This window comes from Lonchura striata, chromosome 27, assembly GCF_050655825.1.
Source record: "Lonchura striata isolate lonStrDom1 chromosome 27, ASM5065582v1, whole genome shotgun sequence".
Classification (NCBI taxonomy): domain Eukaryota; kingdom Metazoa; phylum Chordata; class Aves; order Passeriformes; family Estrildidae; genus Lonchura; species Lonchura striata.
Window position 1 is genome coordinate 9,170,007 of NC_140729.1, and position 22,457 is coordinate 9,192,463.

Genomic DNA, 22,457 nt, shown 5'->3' on the forward strand with positions numbered 1-22,457 from the left:
CTGAGCCTGGTCCCCACCTGAGCTCCAGCTGTGTCTCAGCCAGCCCTGCACCTGCCCAGGGCCCCTGCTGATCTGGACTGGGCCCACAGAATGACTTCCCCAGCTGGACCTCAGACTTTCCTCATCACCATGGACTTGTCTGTGGGTCCTCCAGAACCCAGGGTTGAGGCTGTGAGGCTCCCACTGGCCTGGTCCCTCAGCGACTCTGATTGGGGATTTCTGATTTCCCAAGGACATCTCTGATGGCATTCAGCCCCTCTGATATAAACCAGGATCTTGGCCTGGCCCTGGCCAGCTCTGCCCATTGCTATCAGAGGATGGATGTGGGACCCAGATTCAGTCAAAGAAAGAAACTGAGAGTTTCTAGCCAGGCAGACACCTGGGAAAGAGCTGGAGAGAATGTAAATAATTCTTTATCTCTCTTGTTGTTCATAGTGTTTATAGTTAAGTTCTATCACTGTGCATCAAGCATTGTACACCAATGGGTTGAGTTGTTTCAACTTCAGAACCAATGGATTTGGTCCTTGCGAAGCTCTGTATAAAAGAGCAGTGCATTTTGAATAAATCAGAGTTTTTAGTATTACAGCCTCCTGGGTCAGAGTTTCTTCATTCCTGTCCTGCCTCGACAGCGACAGATGGAGGGGAAACAAAAAACAAAGAGAAAAAGAATCCAGATGGAACCAGCCCACATGCAGGGACCCAGGGGCTCTCCAGAGGTCTCTGATGGGATATGCAGTCAACAGACACCCCCTTCCTCTTCCTGTGCACTGTGGGTGCTCTGAACAAGCCCAGATCTCTCCATCTTCTTGAGAAGATTGTGACAAAAATGCAGAGAATGTGTCATGAGCCCCTCACCAAGCCACAGTCTGGGGGTTGTGAGAACAAAAGCAGTAAATGACAGGGCCACAGGCAGGCTGAGGTTTCCTGTTTCAGCTCCACACGACATATATAGAGGTTGCCATTCTGTACCTGTCTCCTGCCTGGCCACAGCTGCTGGTTTGGCTCATCAGGACAGTGGTGGGAGATGCTGCTTGTCCTTCTGCTCGCTTTTGTCCTTCTGCCCTGTGCTGGGGCTGGTGAGTACACAGAGATGGGACAGGCAAGAACACGCAAGGGCACAGATGGACACAGAGTAGTCAGTCTCAGGCAAGGCTCCTGCCTTGCCTTCTCTCCTATCTCTACTCTCCTACTTTCATCTCTCCTCTCATCTCCCAGCTCAGAGAGTGCCTGCAACCAGTGGGACATTAGAGGCACTAGAGCTGTGCCTTTGATGGCATCTGAGCCATCCAGAGCCAGGGCTGGTCAGGCCCCAGACAGTGCTGCTTGTCTTTCTCTCCTTTGTGCACCAACAGTGCCTTGGACAGCCCCAGGAAGGAGAGCTGTGGTATCACTGGCACATGGCATTAGAGGATGACCCTCTTCCTTCATGCAGCCCCAAACTTGACAAGAAATAGCAGCACATGTGATATTAACATTTGCCATCTCTCTTCCAGGAAGGATCATTGGCGGACGGGAAGTTAGGCCCCACTCCCGACCCTACATGGCTTATTTAGAAATTCAAGCCAGCACAAAATGTAGTTCCTGTGGAGGGTTCCTGATTCGCCCAGATGCAGTGCTCTCAGCAGCTCACTGTCTGCATAAAAAAGGGTAAGACTCTATGGTTCTTGCACAGCTGATTTTGTCCAGTCTCACATAGTCCCTGAGACAATACCCCGTGTCTCCTCAGGCAGAGCAGGGATCTCTGGAGATGAGCTGTCTTCCGTGAGTTGCAGGAATTGTCTGCCAGGGGCTGAGTGGCCTTGGGACAGGAATGCTCATGGTGGTCTCCAGGGTCATGGTTCCTCCCATGGCTTGGAGCTGCTGCTGGAGAAGGGGCCCAGTGTCTCCCCTGCCCTGCTTCCCTTTGTGCTCAGCGTGGGGCAGCTCCACCTGTGCCAGGGTGGGGTGAGGGTCCTCAGCTGGGCTGCGAAGGAGCCCAGGTTACACAGGACAGGGTGCTGAGAGCTGCTCGGGGGGGTTTATCAACCACCAGCTCCTCCATCCACCTGCCCTGGGGGCTGTGCTGCTGTGGCCAATGCAGCTGGATGTGTTGGTGTTTCCTGCAGGGCACTGAGTGTCACTGTGATTCTGGGAGCCCACAACATCTCTGCCCAAGAACAGAGCCAGCAGAGGATCCCTGTTAGACAATGGGTCATCCATCCCAAATATTCCCATGTTGGCTTCAAAAATGACATTGTGCTGCTGAAGGTATGACCCAACATATCCTTCCTGCCCGAGGGATCTCCCCCTGCTCTCCTCCCCAGGCTGAACTTGCTCTGAATCCTTTGCTGGCTCTAACCCCATGTTCTCTCTGCCTGACAGCTGAAGAAGAAGGCCAAGATCAATAAGAATGTGCAATATATCTCCTTTGCCAGCAGAAACCAACATGTGGGAGTAGGAGCTGAATGTTTGGTGTCTGGCTGGGGCTTGACTGACACAGGGAGCAAGAGTGATGTGATGATGGAGGTGAAACTGAAGGTGCAAAAGGAGGAAATATGTCAGCATATTTTCGATAACTACCAGCGTCAGTCTATGATCTGTGTTGGTGATGAATACAGTAAAAAATCAGCTTCCTATGTAAGTGTTGTTTTGGGCTTGGGAGGAGGTTGGGACTGGACAGGCAACTTGGTTCTCAGGTGAAAGTAAAAGGACACCAGAACAAACCAGGAGCTTCAGAATGATGAGCTGAGGGTCCTCACAGAAGCTCTGGAGCTGACGTCCCCCCTCAATTGGAGTGCATTTTCCTAACTATCAGCAACATTTGCTTTTTTACTTACTTGGGGATGTTCTATCCAGCTGAACAGTGCTTCAGTGTGTAAATTCCTTGTGATATCCTTGCTAGGATGGCTTAGATATTTCCCCATGTCTAAAGTAGATATACTTTTTTTTTGAGTTTTTGAATCTCAAAGAGTCTCCAAGCCTGAATTTTTTCATGGGTGGGCTTAGAGTGAGGCAGCTACAAACCCTGAGAGCTGGGTCTGGAGGGAGGGAGGTGGTTGAAAGAGGGCATTCTTCACATGGAGGGAAGAGGAAACTTGCTTATTAAGGCAGGGAGGTCTGTGCTGTGGCGTGTCTGACTCCTCTCACTCCTTTCATGACACAGGGTGATTCTGGTGGCCCATTAGTCTGCAATAACATGGCTCATGGCATTGTTTCTCACGGATGTAAACGCCGCCTCTTCCCTAATGTATTCACCAGAATCTCGTACTTGGAGCCCTGGATACATAAGCAGCTGAGGAGCTTTGCACTCCAAGAGCTGCCTGGATCTCCATCCTCTGACTAAAATGCTCAGTGCCCCTTCTCCACACCTGCTGGTGCTCAGAAGCTCCCAGGGGCAGCTGAACTGGAGTCAGAGAAGCCCCTGTGTTGCAGGCACAGGCTTTTGCATGGAGAGTCTCCATGGCAAGGTACAAATGCAGGTCCCCAGAAGACACAGCTTCCCATTGCTCCCTTCCTCCCACTGCTGCTCCAGCTCTGCTTCTGGCCATCAATAAAAGCATGTTCAAACTCACTTGTGTCCGCAGCCTTCTTGGGAGCTGGGTGCAAACCCTGAGTGTGAGAAGAAGGAGGTGACACTCTGGGAGAACCCGAGCATGGGTGGGACATGCAGGACAGGTCTCAGTCCCCAAATGCTGCAAGTGCTCCCCGTGTCTCCATCAGCCCCTTGCAGTCCAGGCAGCAGGTACAGCCTGTACAGAACATTTACACAGCCTGTCAGAAACAGAGGCATCTCCACATGTGAGAGGAGATCAGGTGGGTTTCTAGTACCAACCTGAAACCCTCTCAGGATGCTTGGACAGACTAAGGACCAGCCAGCCTGTTTGCAACCTGTCTCCCCTTCAATCTCCTTGAACCCCAGATGAAGCATTTTCTTTACACCTGCAAAATGCCTGTGGGTTGAACTGGAAACTTCCTCCCACTGGATCAGCTGACAAGACCTGACTGGGCCGGGAGGTGCCCTTGTGGTGTGGTATGGGATAGAAAATGTCAAATATGGCTAAGGCAAAAGCAATATTGCAGAGACAAGCCTGATCACTTGTGAGAAAAAGAGTTGCATTTCTTTCAGGATTTTTTTTCCCTGATCATTTATCTAAGAAGGCATAGAATGTACCCTCAGCAAGTTTGCTGATGATGCAGAACTGGTGGGACTGGGTGATACACCAGAAGGCTGCTCTGTCTTTCAGTGGGACCTTGACAGGCTGGAGAGTTGGGCAGAGAGAAATCTAAAGAGGTTCAACAAGGACAAGTGTAGGGTCCTGCACTGGGGGAGGAATAACCCCAGGTACCAGGCTGGGGGCTGGCCTACCAGAGAGCAGCTCTGCAGAGAAGGACCTGGGGGTTTTGGTGGGTGACAGATTTCCCATGAGCTGGCAGTGTGCCCCTGGGGCCACGAGGCCCAAAAGGATCCTCAGGTGCATCAGGAAGAGTGTGGCCAGAGGGTCCAGGAGGGAATTGTGCCCCTCTACTCAGCCCTGGTGAGGCACAGCTGGGGTGCTGTGTCCAGGCCTGGTCTCTCAGAACAAGAAAGAAAAGGAGCTACTGGAGAGGGTCCAGCAGAGGCCCCAGAATGATTAATGGAGCATCTCTGATGAGGAAAGAGTGTGGGAGCTGGGCCTGTTCAGTCTAGGAAGGGAAGAATGAGAAGGAATCTCATAAATGCATATAAATATCTCAGGGTTGGGTGTCAAGAGGTTGGGCACATGGCCAGAAGGGACAAAGGGATGCCCACACTCTGGCACATGCCCATTCCACACATCCAGTCCTGTACCACATTGGCTTTGATCTGCCACCCCATACAATCCCTTTCCACCCAAATTGCACCCCATAATACTCTCTCTAGGTGCAGCACTTTCAACTCTGTCATGTAGCCAATGTGTGCCATGTGGCCTTAGGATTTTAGTTTTATATTTTTCAAATCCTGTATTGCATAGTGCATAACTCTAAACTCCATATAGAGTGTTAACTGTCTTCACATTTTGGGCAGACAAAACAATCCCTCCAGGCCTGAAACTCAAGGACACCCTACAACCTCAGGCCTCAAAAAGTATAAACAAAAGTGAGTTTGGGGAGCAAACTGGGGGAAAATGACTTAATTACCTGAAACTGTAATTGGAGGATTAAACCCTGATATGTAAATAGACCAAAATTATAATTGTCTGAAAAATCTTGTGACCTTTGTCCACCTTGGGTGTAGCCTCTGGGTGGCTTTGACTGCCCAAGGTGTGTCTACTGAAGGCCTTTCATAAACACTCACTTTATTCTCTTAACCTCGTCTAGCCTCTGTTCCAGGCAGCCACTCCAAGGCATCTGAGCACAGTTCGAGGCAGCCACTGAAGCTATGTGAGCAGGAGAGGAGGAGTCAGCAGCTTCAGGGGCCATGTGGAAGATGAACAGGGTGTCCCAGGGCACATTCCTGTGTTCCTCTCCAGGTGCTCCATGTCCACAAGGATTCTGAGGCTGAGCCAGAACCAACAAGGTCTGGCACAGTGTCAGATGATGAGGGACTAACCAGGCAAGAACCACGGAGCTGTGTGGAGGCCCTTGAGCCTACCAGGGCCATTCCTGAGTACACCATAGACTCCGGGCACTCCCAGGTTAGGGTGAGAAGAAAGGAATGATGGGAGCAGTTATGCAGATTAAGTTATTCCATATAAGGTTATTCCATATAAGATTATGTTATGAACCCTGCTTTCTGATTGGTTAGTCTTGTGTTCTATATAAGGTATGGCTTCTCTTTCTCGTTGTTCATTGGTCCCCTGCCCTCTATGTATGTTTGTGTCTGTTTCACTTCATTGTCTTCTGGAGTAGCTCCCTACAGGGTGCAGGGAGTTAAGATTTTGTTGTGCATTTATTGTTAGTGTGCCTTTATTTTTCCTTTATTAAACTTTGGTTTTTGGCACTCCAGGCACATCAATTATTTTATCCACTCCACACTCCCAGCTGACCCAGTCCCGGGGTTGCGCTCGCCAGCGGACGCGGGACGCAGCAGAGGTGCCTGCCTAGGTAAAGGCGTGAGAAATTAGGAAAATCAAAAGTATTCTTTCACGGGTTAAAGTGTCAGCTGCATGATAGCAAGAGCCTGAAATGAGAGATGTGGGACTTCAGGCAGCTCTTCAAAATGCAGTTTATTGTATCCAAGATGTTACAGCAGTCCAGGGTCATGGGTGACAGAGCCTGTGCCTACAGCTGTCAGACCCAGCTGCAGACAAGCCTGAAGCCTTTAATTTTGGTTAACATTGCATTATATACTTTTCTTTGCTTTGCATCTTAATACATAACAACCAACAAACACCTTTACTTTTACCTATAGCCTATCATAACTACTATAATTACCATATTATGGTTAATACTATCCAGTCACACTAGTTAGTATATTACAGCTGTTTTTCAATTTTCTTCAGTGGAAAATTCTTAGACCTTTTCTCTACTCGCCACATGTCTTGTTTGCCTGTGGTATCATTTTGCTTGGTAAAAAACACCTTTTTGTTTGTGGTCAGCTTATCCTTTGTTCTATGTCATAAAATCTCTTTCCAACTCAACATTACCTTTGCTCAGCAAACCTCAATTTACACATCTATTATTCTTCTATATCAAAACTTGCTTCCATCTCTATTTCATTCTCAGGTTCTACATTCAGAGAGCTTTCTGCCAAACATGCATATCTGTTAAACTTTCTTGTCAAACTTTTATCCTTCCCAACATGTGACAATGTAATTTTCCTTTCCATCTCACTGTGGTCCTACAGATTTGGGCAGAGCTCAAATACAAATCCCTGCTTCACCATGCTCTCTCCCAAAACCAGCATGGGAATATTTGCTCTGGCACTTGGAGCACTCCCCTCTCCTTCGGTGATTTGCTGTTCACAGGATTGTTTCTCACACTGTGTTTTGCCTCACTCCTCACTGCCATGCAGCATTTTGACCTTTTACAAATATTTTTTTTTTGGAGACACACCACCAGCTTCATTGATTGGCTTAACCCCGACCTGAGGTGGGTCTATAGTCAAGCCCTGTGGAACTGTGTCTGGTGTCAGAGCAGCATGAAGGCAGCCCCATGTCTGTTCTCACAGAGGCTACCATGCTAAGCATCACATCCCTGCTCACCACCACACCCCTGCTCACCACCACATCCCTGCTCACCACCACACCCCTGCTCACCACCACTTCCCTTTCCTGCTCTGGTGGTATCACCCAAACTTTGTACCTGCAACCTGTGTAGCCTTGTCCACCCTGAAGATATTATCTGCAAACCACTGATCATGGACAGGAAATCCTGCATGCAGATGGTCACCAGACCACGAACTGGAGCTGTTTTCTACTCTTCTGCACACTGATACTGCCCTAGAGTCACACAAAATGGTCGAGGTGGGAAGGGACCTTCAGCTGTTGTGTGGTCCAATGCCCCAGCTCAAGCATGGCCACCTAAAGCACCAATTGCTGAGGACCAGTTCCAGGTGTTTTTGGAACATCTCCAAGCATGGAGGCACCACAACCTCCCTGGCTAACCTGTTCCAGTGCTTGGTCACCCTCACAGATAAATGTGTTTGCTGATGTTCAGACAGAGCCTCTCATGTTTCAGTTTGTGCCCATTGGCTCTTGTCCTGTCACTGCACACCACTGTGAAAAGAACGTGTATGTCTCCCACTTATATCCTACCTTCAGAGACTTACATCCATGGATAATATCCCACCACAACCTGCTCTTTCCAGGGTAAAAACTCACAGCTGCACCCAGCATTCCCCATAGGAGAGATGTTCCAGTCCCTCCATCATCTCCAGGCCACTTTGTTGAACTCTCCCCAGCACACCTGGGGCTCTCTTTTACTGGGAGCTCAGAACTGCCCACAGTACTCTGGGTGCCACCTCACTAGTACTGAGTAGAGGGGAAGGATCACCTCCCTCAAGGTACTGGAATCCCTCATAGAATGCTAGAATAATCTGGGTAATCAGGGATCATCTAATTCAACCCCTGTGCAATGAGCAGGGACACCTTCTGGTAGACCAAGTTACTCAGAGCCCCATCCAACCTGACCTTGAATGTTTCCAGGGATGGGGCACCTAAAGCTCTCTGGGCAGCCCATTCAATTGTTGTGACACCCTCATCATAAAAAAATTCTTTCTTATATCTACTTTGATAATTAAATGCTAATGTTATTCCTTATATCTATTCTAAAAACTAAGTGGCTTATCTATCGTCTTTTAATTTAAAACTATTAGCCTTGTATTATTGCCACAGGCCCCAGTATAGACATCTGAGTGACACATCATGATCTCATGGTAGATAGTCAGTTTGATCTCTTTCTTATTCCAATTGTTCCTGAAAATTTCTATCACCTGTCCATCTCCCCACTGAGCCAGTTCTTTTCAGGGTTCATGTCCTGGGAAAACTGGAGCACAGGGGAATCAGAGTAAAATATATAACATCATTTGTTAATTAAGAATTTTTTTCTTTCAATCATTAAAAAAGGCCTTGAAAGCCTTTTGCAATGGTGATGAATATCCCTTCTGTCTCTCTATATAGTTAGTACAGCAGGTAAAGGTAGTGCTAATTAGAGCAGAGAAAGGCTTTGCAAACAAAGCCTTTGGCACTGCTGTGCGTTGCAGTAACAGGAGAAGAGGCTGGAATAATTGTCTTATTGCCAGCACATGGCTCAAACTTTGACTCCCTGCTTGATCACAAAGATATTTTCCTCTCTGATTCCCACCAGGGTATAAGCCGGACTAATTCCCTATTAAAATGTTTCCATTTCCATTCTCCCTGTCACGCGTAATTAGAACAAAAGACAAACAGAAATTAAGCTGCAGGTATTCACTGAAACACAGCTGGGAGCTCCCTAATTAACCACACAATGTTTCCAGCACAAGAACAACCACAGAGCTCATTATGGCTGTCATAATGTTTTTAATGAGCCCCTGCAGGACTGTGGTACCACCTCCCAGTTCCTCGTGGCTGTGGCACAATCTGACAAGGTGCCTTGAGGAAATGACAAGGCAGAAGTAGGGACAAACTTACTGGGAGCTTTAATAGAGCCCAGTGCGAGGTGAGAGACCAGAAATGGAGTTGGACAAAGTGTTCCCAGCAGGGCTCATTAGAGCACAAACTCACAGACTTTGATTACAGACAGCTCAGGAAGCCTCCAACTTCTCCTGTGCCAACCTTCCCTCTCAGAAGCCAAACAGCAGTGCCCAGGCAGTGCCCAGGCAGTGCCCAGGTGGAGCTTTCTGTCAGCAATGCTCACCCAGGGCAGCTGCAAAGGAAATGCCACGGACCCAAACCTGCTCTTCCAAACCAGCGCAAAGGCACTGAGCCTGCCCTGCAGGCATCAGCTGCAGGGCTCAGCCCAGAACTGCACTGCAACAGAGTGACTGCAACAGTGTCACTGCAACAGAGCGACTGCAACAGTGTCACTGCAACAGAGTGACGGCAACATTGTCACTGCAACGGAGCAACTGCAACAGTGTCAGTGCAACAGTGTCACTGCAACACTGTCACTGCAACATAGTCACTGCAACAGAGTGACTGCAACAGTGTCACTGCAACACTGTCACTGCAACATTGTCACTGCAATAGAGTGACTGCAACACTGTCACTGCAACACTGTCACTGCAACACGGTCATTGCAACACACAATGACTGCAACATTGTCACTGTAACAGTGACTGCAACACTGTGACTGCAACAGAGTGACTGGAACATTGTCACTGCAATACTGTCACTGCAACGTACAGTGACTGCAACATTGCCAGTGCAACAGAGTGACTGCAACACTGTGGCTGCAAAACTGTGACTGCAACAGAGGGATGCAACACTGTCACTGCAATACTGTCACTGCAACAGCGTGACTGCAACGTCACTGCGACATGGTCACTGCAACACTCACTGCAATGCACAGTGACTGCAACAGTGTCACTGCAACAGAGTGACTGCAACACTGTCAGTGCAACAGAGTGACTGCAACAGTGTGATTGCAACACTGTCACTGCAACAGCAACTGCAACAGTGTGACCGAAACAGTGTGACTTCAACACACAGTGACCGCAACACTCAGTGCAACACTCACTGCAACACGTACTGCAACACTGTCACTGAAACATACAGTGCCTGCAACAGAGTGACTGCAACACTGCAACACACACAGTGACTGCATCACACGCTGCCAACCCCGTCAGGACCCAGCAGCTACCCCAACCCCCAGCTCCCTCCCTCCACTCGATGTGGGTGAGCCCTGCATGCAAACATCCAGGTTTAAATGCAGCACCCCAGGCCCTGTCCTCTGTTCCTTCAGACCTTTAGCACGTCTTGCTCTGCTCAGGGAGATAAACCTTAAAGAGGATGCTGGGTGAGGCATGACTGTAGAACTGTGTTAACTTTTGTCATCAGTGTTTGGCCTAGAAAAGTTCTGAAGTTCACAGAAATGGCTGAAAACAGCTGAGATGACAATTACAAACGAATATGAATATGAAATGTCTAAAAGTGTGGAACCAGTTAAGAGTTACCACATGTAATTTAATTTTTGAAAAAATATTCCCACTTGCAGCTCTGTAGCATGCACATCTACTGAGACAATTGTAGTCATGTTGGTACTGTTACTTTAAACAAGAAGTTGGATTGTTCTCTCTGAATTAGGATAATTAATCTTTAGATCTATCTTTAGCTGTCTAAAAATATTATTCCTTAAATCTAAAGATTCAACTGTCCTTAACAACTCTGAGAAAGTGAAATGGGACACTGAACAGAGGAGTGGGATTGCAATCAGTTGATTTGGGGAATCACTGCTTAGATGAAATCTGAACTGGACACCCAGGCAACTGGTGCAATTCATAAAGAGAGAACCCTTTTCCACAAAAAAGTGCCTCATCCTCACTTTGGGCAGCTGAAGTCACTCAGATTAGCCACTTTGATAGTAAAGTGTCAAGGGTAAGTGTCACAGGCTCTGAGGGCTAAAATTTTAATTAGAAGATTTCCTCAAATACATTATTTTCTTTCATTGTCTTCTAGGGGAAAAAAAATGCTTACAATTCCCTAACCTTTAGGAAATATTCACACTTCTTGACCACTTTGCTCAGAGTATCCTTCACTTCTCTATTTGTCAGACTGTAGATGAGCAGTGGAGTCACAACAGTGTAAAAAATGGAGAAGATTATTCAGTGCTTTGAGAGTCCTAGTTGCTGGTAGGAGACTTAGTAAGCTTCCATAAAAAAGTGTAGTAACAGTGAGGTGGGAAAATCAGGTGGAAAAACAAAGAAAGGAGGAAGAGAAAAGAGGGATGATCTGGGATGTTCCCGAATTCCAGGATCAGAAATGCTGTGATGACCATTCTATTTATTTCTCCATTTCCCATTTGCCATGTATCAAGTCAGGGAGAAATGCATCACAGCCTGTAAAGCACCAAGAACTACATTTCCTCATTGATCCATCATCACTGGGACATTACAGAAGAAAGATGACACCGTTACCATTGCCTGGTGGTACTATTTCCTTTTTAAGCAGTTCTTGAACATTCTCCAGTCAATAATTTGTGTGAGAGATCATTGGGTATTTTTCATTTTGCCTTCTGAAAATTTTGTTACAAAATAATTTCCTTGGTTTTAGAAAGCATCACAACAGAATTGCACAGGATGTTTTGATAACCACATATTGCAACCACACCAGACCAATGCAACCAGTGGAAAACTGTAATACAAATTTTCTAAGAATTGTAAAGATTGATGAATGTTTCTGTATACCAAACTTTATAAAAATCTGAAATATCCAGAAAAGCACTGAGGAAAATAAGGAATAGTATGACTTAGCTTCCTTGGCAATATTTTTTGAAAGCTGCAGGGTCATAGAGTGTTGATACTCTGGCCAACAGACAGAAGCTATGATTTAGAAAACTTCAGTCTGAAGAAGAAAGGAAGAGAGGGGAATTCTTGAGTGGGTGACCATTTCCTCATAAAATTTTACATTGCCCTGATTTCAGCTGGTGCAGAGATAATTCTCTTCTTAGCAACTGCAGCAGTGCTGTGTTTTGGATTTCATACAGGAATAATATTGATAACACATGGATGGTTTAGTGTTCACTCAAATCAAGGTTTCAGTTTGCCAGACTCTGCCAGTGAGCAGGGGAATGAGAAGTCAGTGGGGAGCAGGGCCAGGAGAGCTGACCTGAACTGGCCAAAGGGATCTTCCACACCCCAGAACACATTCCCAGTATATGAACTGGGCAGGGCTGCCTGGGAGGCACTGGTCACTGCTCAGGGATGGCCTGGCCATTGGTCAGGACAGGAATTGTGCTGTGCACTCCTTGATTCATTTGGGTTTTCTTTCTCCCAATCTGTTTCATTATTATCATTGTTATTATTAGTACTATATTTTAATTTATTTCAATTGTTAAACTGTTCTTATCTCAAGCCCTGTTTCACCTTTTTCCAATTCTGCTCCCACCCACCCTGGGGGAGTGAGTGAGAATGGTGCTTAGGTACCAGAGATTAAAGCTAGAACAAACTAGAAAATAGAAAAGGTACTGAAGGAAATAATGCGAATAAATGTCTTTCTTTTTTTTTTTTTATTTCAAGGCAACGTTAATTATTACAACTATACATTTCTCTTCTTTCCCTCTCCCTCTTCTCTCCTGTCTCCTATTATTATTTTTGTAGGGGTTTTTTTGTTTGTTTTTGTGTTTGGTTTTTTTTTTTTTTTTTTCCTTTTAGGGATTGGCACTCTGTTGTCTATCATTTGTTTAGGAAAAAGTGATTTTCCAGAGACCTGGTGTCACTTGTTGCATTAAATATTTTTGCACACACAGATAGCCTCTGTGCAGACCCTCACACCTGCCACAGTCAGTGGGAACAGTCAGTGTCCAAAGGACCAACACCATGAGGCTCAGCAAGACCACTGGCCAAACTGGACAGGAAGCATCACTTAAGTGATGAGAGGCTCTTCTCCTGGCATTGCTGAGAATTACAATTCAGCCAAGCTCTATGGATGTAATTCCACATGTAGTCTTCTATGGGAAACAATGTCTGGCTGTAATTATACCCAGGGAAAAACACACAGTAAGGAATCACAATTTGAGGGAGTTTGGGAAACTTTGGGAAAAAACACTCTCATCTTTGCATAGGTTTATTGTTTTAGCATCATCAGTGACCTTGGATGTTCAACCACACTCTCATTGTCTAGGAGACTGGGGATATGTCCAGACTTGGAGCAAAGAACCACTCAAGCAAAAGTGGAAAGGATCATTCCAAGTTCTCCTGACCATCCACACAGCTGTAAAAATTACTGGTGAAGATTTGTGGATTCACTATACACAGCCAAAGCCAACCTCAAAGCTGGAAATGCCTTTACAGCTAAGACTGAAAAAAAATATTCCATGAATTGTGCTTGGGATCAAGGATTATCCTGTATTGAATTAGAGGGAGGACAAGGAATTCTTGATGGATACAGTGTGTATGGTAGTGGTTGCAAACACAGCCTTGTGGAAGCTGAAGTTTTAAAAATGAAAATATTAATAAGAATGGTATTTCTGTAGTTGCTTTGTAGCATGATAGCTCAATGTGTTCTCTGCAGCCTGTGGAGAACCCACACTGGAGCAGAGGAAAAGTGTGAGAGGAAAGAAGCAGCAGAGGAGAAACTGCTGGGGACGTGCTGGAGTCTGGAATGAATGAACAGAAAAGGGGGAAGTACAGGTGTTTAGTATTTCATTTTGTTTCTCACAATCTAAATTATCTTAGTTGTCAATAAATTACACTGGTTTTCTCCAAATCCCCAAATGTTTCGCTGCTGGTAAAAATTGGCAAACCATGTCTCTGTCTTTATGTCAATCTATGAGAGTCTTTGTTTCTGTTTTTCCTCTTTTCTGCCTGTGCTCTGTCCCACTGTGGGGTAGAAGGTGTGAGTGGGAATTTGGTTATTCACTAAGGCTAACCCATCCCAGCAAGGGGGGGAATGCTGAGACAAAACTGACACTAGGTAACAGAAGATTAGAAAATCCTTTCTGTGCTGGCATATTTTCATTGCCAACAGAAGGAATTACAGAACATCTAGAAAGCATAAACAATTTGAAATCAGCATCTTTAATTCACAATACAGATGTTGCATCCAGGAAACGATTCAGACACTTGGATGGGCTATTCCACCATTCACATCTGCCTCAGGGAGCCAGAAAACTTCAGAATTCTCTCCTTTAAAGCTTGCTTGACTTGCCTGTTCCTGAGCGAGTAGATGTATGGGTTGAGCGTCTGAGTCAGCACAGAGAAGAACAAAGACAGAATTTTGTCAGAGTCCTGCCCACCTCGCTGTGTTGGGCGGATGTACCTGTAAATACACGTGCTGTAAAACACCATCACCACCATCAGGTGAGCTGAGCAAGTGGAAAATGCCTTCCTCCTACCTGCAGATGATGGTATATGCAAGATGGTGATGATAATGCAGCCATAAGAAACAGCAGTTACTATCAGGGTACCAGGGAGGATGATAATGAGTATGATGAACATCAGCTCTTCGATGAAGCCTGTGTCTGTGCAGGACAGCTGCAACAACACGGAAACATCACAGTAAAAGTGGTTCATGACGTTGGGACCACAGAATGGCAACAGCACTGTCATGATGGTGGGGGGAAGCATCAGGAGAAAACTCAGTGCCCAGCAGCCCAGGAGCAGCTGCAGGCAAAACCTGCTGTTCATGATGGCTGGGTAGTGCAGAGGGCGGCAGATGGCAACGTAGCGGTCCAGGGACATCACTGCCATGTAGAAAAGCGTGCAGGTACCCAGGCAGTAGAAAAACAGCATCTGCAGGAAACAGCCAGGCAGGGAAATCGTCTTCCTCTCTGTCAGGAGGCTGTACAGGGTGCTGGGGAGGAACGTGGAGGTGAAAGTGATTTCCAAAAGGGCGAAATTCCTGAGGAAGTAGTACATGGGGGTCTGAAGGAAGTCATTGGTAAGAGTGATGCTGATGACAGAAATGTTTCCAAGCAGGATCAAGAGATAGGCAATGCCAAGGAACAGAAAGAGGGTGATCTCCCAACGGCGGCTCTCAGCCAGTCCCAAGAGGACAAATTCCACTACAGTTGTGTGGTTCATTGAGACATCATTGCTGGCAGAAAAAGAAAAGACCTCTTTTGGGAACTGCTGGAAAACAGCTGAACATGTGTCAATTTGGCTTTGGTAACATTACAGGGCAATATCAACAACAAACCTCTTGTAAAAGACTGAAGCAGCCACAGTAACCACATATTAAAAACCCTGGTCATGAAATAGGAGCCCCAAGCTTCATTTTTAAGATTGAGTCCTCAGTTCAGTCAAAACAATTCCTACAGTTCCCTATGGCACTCCTGAGAGAGGTGCAGAAGCTGTTATAGACCCTGCCTCTCTCTAGATGGTCTGACAACATCCACACTCCAACAAATCAAAATAAAGCCAAGTGCCCAGAGTGAGAACCTTGCTGTGTCCAGAGACTTACCACAGAGGAATGCAATCTCACCACAGACTCACTCTGAAGCACGCTAGATTGGTTCAAGGAAACATTAATATTGTAAAAGAGAAAGTTGCTGCAGTTAGGAGACAGGGAAAGAGAGAGAGGTAGAGACTCTTCAGAGAAGAGGCCAGACAGAAAGACAAGCAATGCTGCAAAGTTAAGGCTTCTGGCTACCACTGAGAAAAGCCAAAATGCACAGAGCAGTGCTGGATGTTACAGCAAGCACCAGTGGGAGAGAGGGAATGGGAAAAACTGTGAGAAAATTGTCTGTTTGTTTGCCCTCAACTCTACAGCTCCAGTGGATCAACTCTGATGCTGATGGACATTCTTTCTTCTTCAGAGCCCCTGTGTCCAAGCATCCCTCCCTCTCACAGCCCCCCACCCTGAGCTCAGTGTTCTCTGTCCACTGACCCTGTCTGTGGCACTGCTGCACTACTCCACCAGGGCATCATCTCCTGAAGTGAAACCTGAAAACTCTGTCTGATGATCTTCAGTCACAGCCTTTTCTTGCAGGCTGGCCAGGTCCCATCTGTGGTTCTGCATTCTCCCTCCTCTTCCTCCCAGATGCTACCCCTCCTTGCCCTAAAAAGAGACCTGTCTTGTTTTGCACTCATGTTTCCCAGGTTTTATCTATTATGTTATGTGGATATTTTAACCTGGTTTTAGATTCATTTCAGACTAATTTCAGATATTTATGAATTACTGAAGTAAACAACAACACAATGAATTTCCAGGAAAAGCAATCCCATCTTATTTAGCTGATAACCCATATCAAACAAGACACTCAAATTTCCCTCTTGAAATGCTCAACAAAAGATGACTATAAACTGGGATGCTACAACCTTTCTTAATACACTATTCCCATCAAATCTTTCCCTTTAGAGACCTTTTCCAAGCAAAACACAGGAGTTTATTGGCATCATCTTATGTTTTTTTCTCAAAAAACACCACTACAAAACTTCCCTCTCACAAATCATATTAATATAGGACATACTTTTCAATACCACAGATGGACTGATACTACCTGGAAGTTGAGAGTGGTCTGCTAAACCAAGAAACTCCCTCAGTAACAGCTAAAGGCTTTTACTTTAGTTTGAAGATTAAAAGTTCAGTTTTCCAAGTCCATGTTCCTTTAAACTTTCCCTATTCTTCAGAAAACTACACCTGAACTCCAAGAAATGCTCCAGGTAGTTACCAGTATATCCACAACAATCCAGGATGCTACAAAGAGTATTCTGAGTCTGATTGTTTCTCCTTAACTTAGTCTGACAATTGATTTCTGGCAAAAAAAGTCCTCTCTCTTCAGCTCCTTTATATAATAGTGGCAGTGTATTACAGTCCTGTGTTTCCTCACTGTGTCAAACCTCAGGGACCAATTAGGTATCCAAATCTGAAAAAAACACCTTGTGGGAAAACACTTGGGGAAGAACAGCAAGAGTATAATCAAGCCACAGAGAAAATGAGATTGGGAAGGGCCTCTGGAGGTCCAATCCTTGCTAAAAGCAAAGCTGGACAAGGTTGCTCATGACCTTCTCCCAGTAAGTATGAGTATCTTCAAACAGGGGATGTATCAACTTCCCTGTGGTGCCACAACTTCCCTTGTGTTTTCATTGTGAATATTTATTTCCTCTGTGCAGAAAAGATTTCCTTTAAGCCATGACCTACACCTTTCTGAGAGGTCTGGCTCTAACTTGTCTCTGCCTCTCCCTCAGTGGACAGTTCAGGAGATCCCCCCTCTTGACTTTGTCTTCTTTCTGCTTCTCCTCAGGTGTGACGTGCACCAGTTCTCTGATAAAATCTCTTGTCCTCCACTGGACTCACACCATTCTAATAACATCTTTGGGGTTTTTTGTACTGTGCACAGCTGTCCCAGTATAGTCTTGTGGAATTCATATTCTCTGAACAGAGAGAGACATGATTCTCCCAGGATTTTTCCTGGGAAGTTGTGAGATGCAGTAAGAAAGCTCAGAGAAAGAAGAAGACAATTCTTAGATCTATTCACTGTGCTTGTTGTTTGGCACATGTGGAATGTGTTATGGAGATTGTTTACTGAAGAGTGATTTGTTAATTGGACACTGGTGATGGTTGTTTGGATTGATTGATCAGTTGGGACAAAGCTGTGTCATGACCTTTTACTGTGTGTGTCCTAGGGTTACAGGATACTGGAAAAGGGACATTAGTCAGGTTGTGGTGAGAAGAGTGGGGTCATGGGAGTCAATATATTACTAGAACTATTCTATATTTGGTCAGGTTTGTGGTTCTTGCTCTCAGTTGGTTTGGCACCTGATACAAATAAGGTCAGGTTCCGAGCTCACATTGGTGATTGGACCCTTGTGTGGAAGGGGCTGACAGCTGTCTGTGAGCCAGAGAGAGTTAGTTGGAGAAGGGGGTGAAAGAAGTCCGTTTACCCCTGAGAGGAATTCTGTCAACGTCATTGGCATGGAAATTGAGAAAAAGAGAAGATAAAGAAGGGGGCCTGCAGCTGGGTGTTTGCTAAAAACAATGGTGTAGACTGCTCAGGGCCAATGAGCACTGTGCTGATTTGTTGTGGCCAATATTTATAAACCTTCTGGAAAGGCATGAAAGACAGGATGCTGTTAAAATAAACAGAGAGAAGCCTTCTGAAAGGTGTTATTCTGTGTGTTATGACCATCTCAAAAGTGACACCCTTGCCCTCAGAGGACCCCTATACCCTGTGGCATTTGCCACCCCCCAGGTGTTTGGATCTTGCCCTGTACTCTGTGGTTTCCCACATTTGTTATTTTGTTATTAAAGTGTTTATTTTTTGGGCAAGACCATAATGTCCATCCTTTTTTTTTGTTACTTCCCCCTGGCCAAGCTGAACAAGGGGTTGCAGCAAAGGAAGATGTGATATCTGAACAGATGCCAGAGGCATGTGGGTGTTTGGTCTCCCATCTCCTTCCTTCCATCTGTTACAAACTGCTCCAACTCTGCCTCCTTTCAAAATAACAAATGTGAAACCCAACCCATGGCCCTTGGGAATGTGTGCAGGAATTGCTGCAATAACTGCAGGATTGCAGGAGAGAGGGGCAGTGGTACAATTCTCCCCTGTGGCCTGTCTGTAATCCTGTGGGAAGTGGATTTGTGGAGAATTCTCAAAGCCTGGCGGAAGGCTCACACAGTGACCATCTGTGTGCAAACCTTGAGATAAGAAATGCTACCTTAGAAATGCCATGGAATAGGACAGACATTGCTGAGAGAGAAATGGAACCAGAAACAAGTTTCAAAGTATGGTTTTATAAATAAGGCTAGATACTTTAGAGAAGTAGAACTATGAAAGATGCATTGGAGTAGGACCCGTGAGGGGTAATTTTAGATGATTGGCTTTGAGGCATTTACAGCATGGTGTGGCAAAAGCTGATAGAACAAGAAACACTTACAGTGTATTGTAATTAGGAAATAGTTGGCTTCTGGTTGTGATGGTGTGAATTATAACATCTGTATTGTCTTACCCTTCTCATGAGACTGAAAATGGAATAAAAGTTTTTTAAACACCTCTCAGTTACCCCATCTGTGGGTCAGAAAAGGGATTAATCTGACACAAACCCAGCAGGGCGTGGTGGCTGGCAGTGGACTGCCAATGCCTCAGAGCTGGCACTGGCCTGGAACAGCTGCTGTGCCTCACAGCCAAACTGATTGCCACAACCAGCCTGGGCCCAGCAGAGCCCTGTGACTGCTGGTATCAAAGACGTGGTTTTTATGGCTCCCTTGCAGTGTCACTGAAACTGCGGGAAAAGCAAATCCCTCCAACAACATATTTAGAGAATAAAGGCTTTACTTTATTCTGGCCAGGATGTTGTTCTAACTAGGATGTGCAATAGAAATCATTTCATCCACACATTGTCAATGATGAAGAGAGACGGGGAAGATGGATTCAGTGATCAGAATCCAAATTTACTGTGGACTACCAATGCTTATATACAGGTTTAGGAAGACCAGCGATGTTTACTACCAAGATTAGGTTAAAATCACATACACAAACTTATGCATGTTACATCTCTTGCTTGCAGAGTTTAACAAAATCTTCTTTTTCTGGTAAAGCTCTCTGATTTAATCTTCTTTTAATCCTCAAAGTTCTGTTTGCTCTTGCCAAGGCACCCTGCTATCAAATCTCTTGTGCAAACCAGGTCCAAAGTCCATCATCTGTCTTGTGTCCCAATATCTCAACAACACATTGCCTGGGTGCGCAGAGAAATTCCTTCTATCACACATCACTCTTTACTCAATTTTTCAGATTCTTATGTGGTAAAATCCCATAGAAATTCTTTGTTCAGTGCTCATTTGTTTCAAGTTATGCATCTCTTAGCATTTGGTTTCCTGTTGGTTATGGATCTCTTGGTCTCTGGTGTTAATTAGGTTCTCATTCCTTGGTTCCCTCATCTTTTTCTCAGACCAGGTGTCTCAGACCATGCCAGGGGTGATGTTTGAGTTGATGTTCATTAATGGTCGTTATCTTTTGTGTCTTTTCTGTGCTGCTCCCAGTCTGCTGAGATGTTAAGCTCATCACACCTTGAGCGATGATCCTTTGAAAAGAAATTTCAACTCCTTTCCCGCAAGACAAAGGCGAAAAAGACTGACTAAAGTTACAAAAATTTCTAAATTCTGTATCATTTCCCAACAGCAGGAGGCAGACTGGGATCGTTTTGCTTTTACCCGGGTGGAGAATCAGTGTCTCTTTACTCACCTCAAGAGCACCTCCCTGAGCCCGGCCCACCTCAGACCGCCCCTGGAGAGGAATATCCACAGATTGATCACACATTGATCAGCAGCTCTGATATCGCCACACTGGGCCACGCTCAGACAAACATCATCACCCACCTGGACTCCCCGCAGAGAAGGTGCTGGTGCCTTAGCATTGTAGCTTTTGTATTTTTCAGATCCTGTATATAAAATCCTGTATTTTATATTTTTCAATACTGCACTAGTGCATAACTCTAAACTCCATATAGAGTGTTAACTGTCTTCACATTTTGGGCAGACAAAACAATCCCCCCAGGTCTGAAATTCAAGGACACCCAAAAAGTATAAACAAAAGTGAGTTGGAGAGAGCAAACTGGGGGTAAATTACTTCATTAGCTGAAACTGTAATTGGAGGATTAACTCTGATTTGTAAATGGACCAAACTTATAATTGTCTAAAAAACTTGTGACCACTGTCAACCTTGGGTACAGCCTCTGGGAGGCTTTTGACTGCCCAAGGTGTGTCTATTGAAGGCCTTTAAGAAATTTGTAAATATTTTTAAAATTAAAATTATAAATAAAATAGAAATTAATAAAATTATAAGTAAACCCATTTTATTCTGTTAATCTTATCTAGCCTCTGTTCTAGGAAACCACTCCAAGGCATCAGTAGAACTTCCTTCCTCCAAGGTTAAATTCCTGGGGATGTGGTGGAAAGGAGGATCACTGTGTGTTCCCTCTGAAACCTTGACCACACTAGAGCAAGCAAAGATACTGGGGAGTGTAAAGGAGCTCCAGCATGCTTTAGGTTTGTTGCTTATTTAGAGAAAACATATTTCAGACGTTTCCATTATTGCTGCTTCACTGGCATTATGCCAGACAAGAAAAGGAATTGGAAAAATGGATATTTCCTTCTTTTTTAAACTGTCCCAAGTAGGACATTGTTTTCTTCTCTTACAGGTATTCCATAAAAAGATGATGTGGCCGTATGAAGTAGCAACAGGACTGGAGAGTTCTTTGCTGCATTGGTTATTTACATTTATCCTGTTACATCCCATCTGTTGTTAATACCTGATCTAATCACAGCCTGCGATTATGTGCCTCATGTTTACTATTTCACAGGTGGTGAATTCCTTTTTCCCGTATCTTTTCCTTTCTTATACATCTTCTTAAGTGGCACCTTTATGGTTTTATACCATATTGCTATAAATTACATATTCCTATATTACTATACTATAATATATATTACTATACTATTATTATAAAAGTCATATTACTATAAATGACTACATACCCGTTTTTCTGTGCAACCAAACTGTTCTACAATAAATCTGCATGTGTATGTTTACAAACACCCATCCTTCAGAGTCATCTCACTCTAACCCACCCCAATGGCTCTACTAGCAAGAAACTGGGCTGCAGAAGGTGAGGGTAACAACCCTTCCAAGCCAAACCAGTCTGTGATTCCCTGACGGGAAAATGCCCTTCCCTCGTTGCACAGCCTGAGTGGGGGATGCACTGCCCACAGTGAGAGCATCCCTTGTTTGCAGAGATGGGAAGGCTGGAACGATTTAAACAGAATGAACACACAGAGAAAAGATCTTGTCTGGTTCATTGAAAAGTCACTCCCCGCTTGCTTCAGACACCGAAAAGCAGCAGAGCTGGTTTGGACTCGGCTGTTTTGTTCAGTTCAGGCTCCATGAGGTTGACACCATGATCGCTTTTTTGGGAAAAAGAAATAAAAAAGGGAAAGCAGTGGTTTGCCTTTCCCCAGCCCCAAGCAGAGCGACGCAGGCCCGTTCCCTACCACCTTTGTGGGAGATCCCGGACATTCCTTTGGCCAGGAAACCCTGGACACTACTTTGGCCACAAAACCCCCTGGACATTCCTTTGGCCAGGAAACCCTGGACATTCCTTCAGCCAGAACCCCCTGGATATTCCTGTGGACACAAAACCCCCTGGACATCCCTTCGGCCAGAACCCCCTGGACTCTCCCTTGACCAGACCCCAGTACGCTCCCTCAGCCAGGAGCCCCAGACTCTCCCCCCGCCGAGCCCCCTCAGGCACGTCCCCACCCTCAGCAGCGACCCCGGGCTCTGATTGGCCCTCGGAAGGAACCTCTTTCTAATCTGCCCAGCAACAGCCAATCTCTGCGCTCTTATTGGCTCTTGCCAAGCACCGGACTCGGCGGAGCAGTCCGCGCATGCCGAGAGCGCGGTTTCCCCTGTCGCTCCCCGCCACGTCGCGGCGGCGCGGCGCGTGC

General features: G+C 45.6%; 2 protein-coding genes across 2 annotated transcripts; one reads left to right on the forward strand and one right to left on the reverse strand.

The window, feature by feature from the left end:
- Positions 1-19: 19 nt before the first annotated feature.
- Positions 20-3,550, forward strand: LOC110480577 (cathepsin G). The gene is made up of 5 exons (XM_077788318.2): positions 20-1,076; positions 1,494-1,647; positions 2,106-2,247; positions 2,362-2,616; positions 3,143-3,550. The coding sequence occupies exons 1-5, from the start codon at positions 1,025-1,027 to the stop codon at positions 3,320-3,322; spliced, it is 783 nt and encodes a 260-aa protein (XP_077644444.2). The 5' UTR covers positions 20-1,024; the 3' UTR covers positions 3,323-3,550.
- Positions 3,551-9,529: 5,979 nt separating this feature from the next.
- LOC110480586 (olfactory receptor 6E1) lies at positions 9,530-22,425 on the reverse strand. The gene has a single exon (XM_085562011.1). The coding sequence runs from the start codon at positions 15,098-15,100 to the stop codon at positions 14,162-14,164; it is 939 nt and encodes a 312-aa protein (XP_085418137.1). The 5' UTR covers positions 15,101-22,425; the 3' UTR covers positions 9,530-14,161.
- Between the last annotated feature and the right edge of the window lie 32 nt (positions 22,426-22,457).